The sequence below is a fragment of the Ascaphus truei genome, chromosome 6, assembly GCF_040206685.1.
Source record: "Ascaphus truei isolate aAscTru1 chromosome 6, aAscTru1.hap1, whole genome shotgun sequence".
NCBI lineage: Eukaryota > Metazoa > Chordata > Amphibia > Anura > Ascaphidae > Ascaphus > Ascaphus truei.
This window is the reverse complement of record NC_134488.1, coordinates 95,853,944-95,862,579: the sequence shown is the minus strand read 5'-3', so window position 1 is coordinate 95,862,579 and position 8,636 is coordinate 95,853,944. Positions and strand designations below refer to the sequence as shown.

At 40.5% G+C, this 8,636-nt stretch overlaps 1 protein-coding gene across 1 annotated transcript; it reads right to left on the bottom strand.

Moving 5' to 3' along the window:
* Nucleotides 1–90: 90 nt before the first annotated feature.
* Nucleotides 91–5,551, bottom strand: LOC142497437 (serine/threonine-protein kinase SBK1-like). The gene is made up of 4 exons (XM_075605223.1): nucleotides 5,196–5,551; nucleotides 3,661–3,860; nucleotides 3,327–3,526; nucleotides 91–2,767 (listed from the first exon to the last, which is right to left on the bottom strand). The coding sequence occupies exons 2-4, from the start codon at nucleotides 3,824–3,826 to the stop codon at nucleotides 2,129–2,131; spliced, it is 1,005 nt and encodes a 334-aa protein (XP_075461338.1). The 5' UTR covers nucleotides 3,827–3,860; nucleotides 5,196–5,551; the 3' UTR covers nucleotides 91–2,128.
* Between the last annotated feature and the right edge of the window lie 3,085 nt (nucleotides 5,552–8,636).

Genomic DNA, 8,636 nt, shown 5'->3' with positions numbered 1-8,636 from the left:
CTACAAATCAGCTTTTTGCCTGTAATTGTGACATTGGAGGACTAGGTTTCTTCCAATTCAATGAAACAACATACTAAGTTGCTACTAAGATGTGTTTACTAAACCTGCAACGTGGCAGCATTTTATTTCAGAAATTAGTTTACTCAAAACATAAATCCACAGGTCGCATAGAATTTGTACCCTAGTTATCGCCCCTATCTTTGGTGTTAAATACCAACGAATCAAGATTTTATATTAATTCTTTTCCATGAAGGTGCATACTGAGCTCTTTGCCACATTCTCCCATATCTTCCCAATTTGTCGCCATCATCCATATTCAAGGAAAAGTCTTTCACCCATTGGGTCCTATACTTATGTTTGACACCATGGGGGATATTCTAGTAACTGTGAGTTGTGTCAGAAGGTCCCTTTCCGATGAGATTGGCATCATTTGATATTCTATAAGCATTTCTCGCATGTCCAAAATGTGCGGAAAAGGCTTTTCTTAGAAGCGGTTTCATTCTGGCTGTGCAAATCCGTGCGGACTGACCAAAAAGGCTCAAACTCGCATTTCTGGACAGCTAGCTGAATTCTAGTAGCTCCGTTAAGTGCAAAATGCGAAACCGCTTCTAATAATTTGCATTTTTTTTTCTTGCATCCTTGAGAGTGGCGAGATTGGTATTACGAGCTCCACCCAGAGCCTGAAATATGGGTATTGTTGGGATAGAGCAAACCCCATATGTTCGCAAAACCCACCTCAGGTCACTCCGCTTCAAAAGCAAATATATTCTGGCCGTTTTGGCTGTTAAACCGTGTGGTTTGTCACCTTTATAGACATGGTTTAAACTATGCGATTTGCAATACAGAATACAGACTTTTGGCTAGTTTTAATGGGCTACTTATGACCGTGTGAAACTGTGCGGTGTGACAATGACAAACTTGTAGTCACTAGAATATCCCCCTATGTCTTTGTGGAAGCAGAAGTTGGTATATGCTCTGCACCATGCGGCCCAAGAGGAAACCCCAATGAATGGCAGTCTTATTCCAAAAAACATATTCCGGCGCCGGAACGTATCATATTGAATTGTATGGCTTAGTAAACATGGGCCAGTGTGCGTACAATGTGGCATGTAAATATATGAGCCCACTCTGGCAGTTGGAAATAAAATTGAATATTTACTTTTTGATTAAAAAAAAACTATTGGCCGGGAACAATATATTTGCCTTGTAGGACGTCCAGGGAAGTAGAGTTCGTTATACTGTATCTAGTTGTAAATGTAATGTTTCCATGTTGATATCAAAACAAGCTGTTAAAGAAATATTTCATAAATTGCATTTAATAAGAATTTTCTTTAACCGTTAACAAAACGTGATATAAAATCCACTGCAAGTATATAAAGATCGCAATAAAAAAATTAGTGAATCAATTATGTTGAAGTCTATGCAAAACTTTTTTTTTTTTGGTACTATTTTTAGCATCTGTTTTGGTCCAATACATTATTTCAGTAGCAGCTTTTTTTTTTTTAGATCTAGTTAATATCTAATAAATGTTTATAAAATTAATATACTTTTCATTTTTCAATAATTCTACTATTAGTTCAGTAAAATAATTACTCTGGTGTAATGTACGTTCCGGAAGCTTCTCTTTGAGTGATATATTATATATATATATATATATATATATATATATATATATATATATATATATATATATATATATATATATATATATATATATATATATATATATGTGATTCATTTGATTTGGTCCAAAAAAAGTTACATCCATAGTGCTAACTTTCAGATTTGTTGCAGGTTGTGATTCCTGTCAGTAAAACAACATGTTTTTACAGCGTTTACAAAAGGTCTGTAACGTATAATTAAATCTACGTAGAACTTTCATGCTTGTTCACAAGGTGCCGCAAACTGCAACAAATCTACACTTCTCAAGGACCCCTGTCACTACAAGAACATTGAACTACTGTAGTTATCTTTTATAAAGACTGATGTACATTTGTTTTATGAGCTCCTGTGCCCCATCTGTTCAAGAACATTTAAGGCCCACAGAGGTAGGCTTGCGAAGGTGTCTGCAATTTTTGCTGACCTCCACAACGTCATAACAGATCCTCATACTATATATGAAAACTTTTCATCGTGCCCTTCTCCTGTTACAATTCCTATTGTCCACTTGGCCACCTAAGTAATTGGAGTTGTCCAGTCTCCCTTTGCCAATATTGCTGTTTTCATTTTGTAGATTAACTTTCCAGGGCGTCTTTAGATAGTTCATGACTTCCTTGGAAGAGCACCTCTGGGTTGGTTCTGGAGTAATCAATTTCTTCAACATCTCTAAAGCTTCTGTGCTGAACATCTTCCATTGGGATGGGAGCTGGAATATTCGGCTACTTCTGTGCCACCTTGCATATTCCATGTAATTTTTATCAGATGTCACAGCAGTGTTCCAGGGAAAGTATCCCGTCAGGATGCAGAAGAGGAGCACCCCAAATGCCCAGACGTCTAGGCTGGTTTGTGCAATTAGTTTGTCTAAAGTCCCCAGAATGCACATCTCGGGTGCTGTGTAAGGCAAATTCTCCGGCATGGATTCCACAGAGGTGCCCTTGGTGCAGGAGAGCCCAAAATCGGTCAGCTTCACCTGGCGACACTCATGGTCAAAGATTAGGACATTTTCAGGTTTGATGTCACGGTGAACCAGTCCCTTCATGTGCATATACTCCAAAGCACTTGAAAGCTGTATAGCACAGCGTTTAACGGACATCTCAGGCACTCCAACCTAGATATAAGATAAAACACAAAGGGAGATTTTAAAAAAAGGGGCCTGCGCAGAACAAAATCCTACCCAAAATAATGGGACATAAAATGTTTATTTTATTATTGTTATTATATTGCTCTTCTCTGTAAAGCTAAGATTCACTTCCTTAATTACTAAGCCCTGTATAATTGTGTAGTGACTCTTCCTTACCTCAGCTGGGAAATCCATAGGGATATGCATACACCTATTCACTTACTACATACATGTAATTGTGCCTAAACTCAACCATTGTTTTCTATGTTAATTTAGCAACTGAGGTGAATTTGAATTCATTTTTATCAATATACAACTTTTAGTGTCGCTAGTGCGGTGGGAGAACAATACACAATTCTGGAATCTGCAGCTACCACTATGGATGGCCAAACCTTGACCACAGGCCACTGTTCTTTTAATGATATGTGACCGTTTATTTTTGGCTGGTATTTTTTGGTCTGTTCTCCTGCAAACCACTCAGTGCAGTACATCGATGATGTAACCAGTGTATGTATCTGGTTATAATCTAATACACATTAATACACACCTGAGGTTTCATGAGGGAGAAGAGGTTGTCCCCTGCTAGCTCCTGGGCAAAGACATAGTGGCTCTCGGTCTGAAAGGCAATGCCAAAGGTCCCAATAATACACGGGTGAGCGGACAGGCTAATTGAGACACAATACTCAATAAGGAAAACCCGGAGATCTGTGTTACTCTTCTGCATGAACTTCAGGGCCATTAGGTTTCCTGTAACAAAAATATGTAAATGATTCCCTTTTAGAGTGAATTCAGAGATATTGCAATGCCTGCTTCTTTGTGCATTTGTTGTATAAACCGACCATGGTTCACTGCTGTAACTTATATTATCATGATATTAATACCTTGTGATTGGTGCACTGCAAGAAGCACCTGTCCATATGAGCCACTGCCCAGCTCTTTAACAATCGTGTAATTATCCTTTACTTCTATCAGAGGTAGGTTCTGGGACGTTAAGAGCAGCATCTCCTCCAGGAAGTTCTCACTCCTCCTTCGTTCATTCAGATTCATGTCTGCTCACTTCTTCGCCTCTCCTCACTAGCCACTGCACAAAGAAAGGACTGCATATTAGTGGCTAGTTACGGACAGTAAAGGTGCACCTTCTTACAAAGGTTTTATTACATCTCCCCAGAATCGCATAGCATGTTGCACACATGATACTGATATTGAACAGCCTGTGGGGGTGGGGGGTCATTCATCAAAGTCTATCGGCTGCTAAACCCGGGTAAAACTGGTTACAAATCCATGCACCAGATTTATCCACCAAGAAAATCTCAGTAGTTTCAATAGGAATGTTTTTTGATTAATACATGCAGTTTGTTTGCCCAGTTTTGCACCCATGAGACTTACCCTCCTTTGCTTTTATACAATCATCCTGTCTACAAAGACTGAAGGATTATTTACCAAAGTCACCTTGTTCCAATAAGGCAAAACGGTTGCATTTAATTTGCAAGCGATTAATCATGCGGGGGGGGGGGGAGATCAACTGATTCAATGGTCTTTCCTTTACTAAATGTTTTTTTTTAATTTTATTTCAGATATTTGCCAGTTTTGCAGCCAGGAGATTTTGATAAATATACCACTACATACGACCCTGAGACTTTATAGACCAGCACGTTCAAGGCCAATGATGCAGGGAATTAGTGAGACTGAGCTCTAGTTTGCAAGATTCACTCCAATTAAGCGAGACTTGCCAAACCTCTACAAATAGCCTCACATTTTAAAAAGACGTGAGTCTTGCTGCTGGAATTCTAAAGTACAACCAGTGTCAGATTTACAAAAAAAAACACATTATTTTACAAATGTGGTACTGTTTTCTGCTCCAGTTTTGGACAGTTTTTCATGTAAACACCCAAAATGTTTACTGTAGATACATGTATTAGATATCTACTACAAATGTATGTATATTTTATTCATAAAACAGCCATGCATGTAATTGATGGTGTCAGAAAGATACTTTGTGTGTTTCACCCACTTTGTTGCTGAACGCAATGCTGGTCCCTTTGGCAGCAAAGATTAAGAGTCACAAATTACTGAACATAGGAGTCAATATTTGACTGTCGACATGTTACTAGGAACATTGCGATCAGTATGTTTCTAATGCAATGTCATATTTGAATAACCTTCTCTAGAAGCACTATACAGTATGTGCATAGGTAGACATTCTGAGATGTGCATTTCATGGACAATCTGCCAATGCATTGCAAAATAAATGTCATGTAACGTAGAACCAACGTAATCATTTCCAATTAAAAATAAATAAACCACAATATGATTCTTTCAAAGTTGTATACTTCCTACTTGTATAGTTCATATACTCTTATTTACTATAAGTATAGTGTAGCAGTATGGTATTAAAATAAAATAAATTATCCTCTACCTGCCGTGAACAGTGATGTGTGATGTTGTCCTCCTATCGATATTTCTTCTCAGTTGAATAATAATCTCTCTATATTGCTGATCTCTGTATGCCTGTAATTCAGCTAACTGTTCCGCACTTCCAGCTATCACTGATGGTCTGGTGCTTTTATCCCTGTTGTGAAGCCATCACACTCACCCACCCTTCAGTTTTGGCAGGTTGGGCTGTGAGGACGTGGAGGGGCATCTGTATGTCAGTCACTTACAAAGCTCTTTCCAAAACTTGTTTCTAAACTTAGACTCTCAGCGCTGCCCCTTCCACACTCTCCTCCCTGTTGTTAACATGTTTGGAGGCCAGTTTGAACCAGAGGACAGCGGCTGTTCTTAGCGTACATGTTATCCATTTTTTATCTACGACTATTTATAATACGGGCATTTGATGTTGATGCCTCAGACCTCTCTGCAGAACATTTGGAACGTGGACTCAGCACAGAACTTTTCACTTCACACGTCCAGTTTGACAGACCGTCTGTTCACACAATCACTGATGCATTCCCCAGATGCGCAGAATTAAAAACTCCATTTGTTTGTTGCTCAGTTGTAGTTAGTAGCATATATTGATGGTGCAAGAAAGTGAAAGCACTCGTTCACATATCCTCTTCTGCCATTTTACCAGTTGTTTCAGAATTTAGGTTATATTTTGTGGTTGAAGTCTAACTGTGAAAAAATAATAATAATAAAATAATATTAAATCTATAAAAAACACATAAACCTTTTGAAGAATTATTGCAGCAGTGATTCCAAAATGACAGCAATACGATTTATTCAACAAGGTTAAAAAAAACATTTTTTTAAATCTATTTTGCTCCAAAATAGAAAGTGATTAATTTCATAGCATGTGATGAGAGCGAAAAATAGATATAAAGAGGATTTGTAACAAAAAAAAAAACTGGATCAACACCTTCAGCTTTCAACACACGCACCCTGACCTCGTTCACCTCACACATTCTTCGGAACAGATACGTAGGCGATCATGAGGATACATCCAACAAACAACACTTAGAAATCATCCCGTTCCTGGTACGCATCCAAATTAAAGGGAATCAACAGGTCCAATGATATGGCCAGTGCTGACACGGACTGGCTGACACGGACTGGCTGACACGGACTGACTGACACGGACTGGCTGACACGGACTGGCTGACACGGACTGGCTGACACGGACTGGCTGACACGGACTGGCTGACACGGACTGGTTGACACGGACTGGTGGCACGGACTGGCTGGCACGGACTGGTGGCACGGACTGGCTGACACGGACTGGTGGCACGTACTGGCTGACACGGACTGGCTGACACAGACTGGCTGACACGGACTGGCTGACACGGACTGGCTGACACAGACTGGCTTACACGGACTGGCTGACACGGACTGGATGACACGGACTGGCTGACACGGACTGGCTGACATGCTTGGGATGTGCATGAAAATATCAGAGAGATACTGTAGTGCCGACGAGTATTCTAAAACAAATCTGGGGCAATCACCAACAAGACCCAGGTACATGCTGGGTACATGCGGGGTACATTCTGCAACATTTCAGTGACATTTCTGCAGAGACTAATGGCCCATCGGATCAGTTTGAATGGGACTGCCAGGGACCCCCGCTGTTAATCCGATGGCCATTAGTCTCTGCAGAAATGTCACTGAAATGTTGCAGCATGTACCCAGCATGCACCCAGCATGTACCTGGGTCTTGTTGGTGATAGCCCCAGATTTTCCAAGGCAAGTTTAAGGCAAGTTTTAGAATACACGTCGGCGCACCTGTATACGCTTGAATTGACATAATTAGGTAGAACTGTGTTATTTCAGTGCTGGGTCGTTTCTCCAGGTTAGGTTTCACAGGTGCATTCGCACTAAGGCTACGCTTATAGTGCCGGCGACAGTGACGGTCAGGCTACGGTAACTGGAAAAATCAAATAAAGATGACTTCCAATGATCGCAATCAAGCCGTCGCTCCGTCCTTACTATAAGCGCAAGCGACGGCGGCAATGCATTTGTTTTGACACAATGTCGCGTCACTGTTGCCAGCACTATAAGCGCAGACTTAGCCGGCCAGAACACAACATTTAAGTTTTATTAGCTTCCCTAAAAAAAAATCTAACCATGCTAATAGCAAAGATCTGGGTGCTTTTATTTTCTGGAAAGTAATTCTGAATTAAATGTCTTATGGGCCACTGAATGGGGAAGTGTTTGTCAATTGAGCGATTCTTTGCCTTTAGCCCACCCTGTCCTTCCCAGAGAGCCAAAATAAGACGAGGGGGGGGGGGGGCTTTGGATGTGAAAGAACTTACTGAACACAGAGTAACATTAACACAAAGGGGTTAACGTCTGGGGCATTGGTTCCAATTTTACCGAAATCTGACACCTAAAGGTATTTTTAAATAGTTTTTTTTACGTTAGTTTGTACACATGGTGATCTGAGACTTGGGACAGGTTTGATTTCCTCTGGCTGGGCTATTCCTAGCACTACGGATTTCTGCAAAACTATTTATTCAGCCAATTTTGAAAATTGGCCGAATAAATCGTTTTGCAGACATAGTGCCCCGCTTCCACTCTGGTTTGCTGATTCTGGAGTTTTGACAGCGATTCACTGAACCGGGAGCACCGGAGACTATATTGATCATTTCCTTTTTGGTGTGCAGCATACATCTGTTTTATTGTAAGGGCTATTCCTAGAGCAGGGATTTTCAACTTGTTCGCCAACCCATAATATAATATAATTTTACATACATTTAAAGACTTGAAAAATTGTTATAATGGAACATTTTGCAAGCATTTATAATATCTGTACCATATATATTTACAATACCTTAACTTACAAGTGAGTTTTAGTGTGAAAAATTGCACTTAGCGGCCAGAGAGTCCATGGACCACATCAAGTGCCTTTATAGGCTGCCTGGTGATTGGCCCTGACCTAGTGTGTGTTATTACTGTGTGTCTAACAGCAGTTTGCACACATAAAGTCCCACTCCCTCCACCTACTGTATGTAACCTCTTATTTATTGGCTCTCTGATAAGGTGGGATAAGGATAAAGACAACACGTAATTGACAAACACTCCTCACTCTGGGGCCCAGAAGAAATGCAATATGTAGAAATGTATCTAAGAAACAAAAGAAGCCACTTTACTCTCAGCATGGTTAGATTTGTTTGAGGAAGTCATTTAGACTGTTAGGCCATGTCCCCAGTGGCTGCTGCGGCGCGCGCTACAGCGTGCGTGCCACACACCACAGCACAGCCAGTGGTAGGATTCTAAAATGTTAATAACCGGTTTTTACCTTCACCTGTCCAGTCGGCGAGCGGCGTCTACCAGCATCTTTTCCCTGCTTTCATCTCAATCAATATGGCCGCGCAGCATCAAATGGCGCCGCGTTGCCATGCCAACGAGAATGCCACATGAA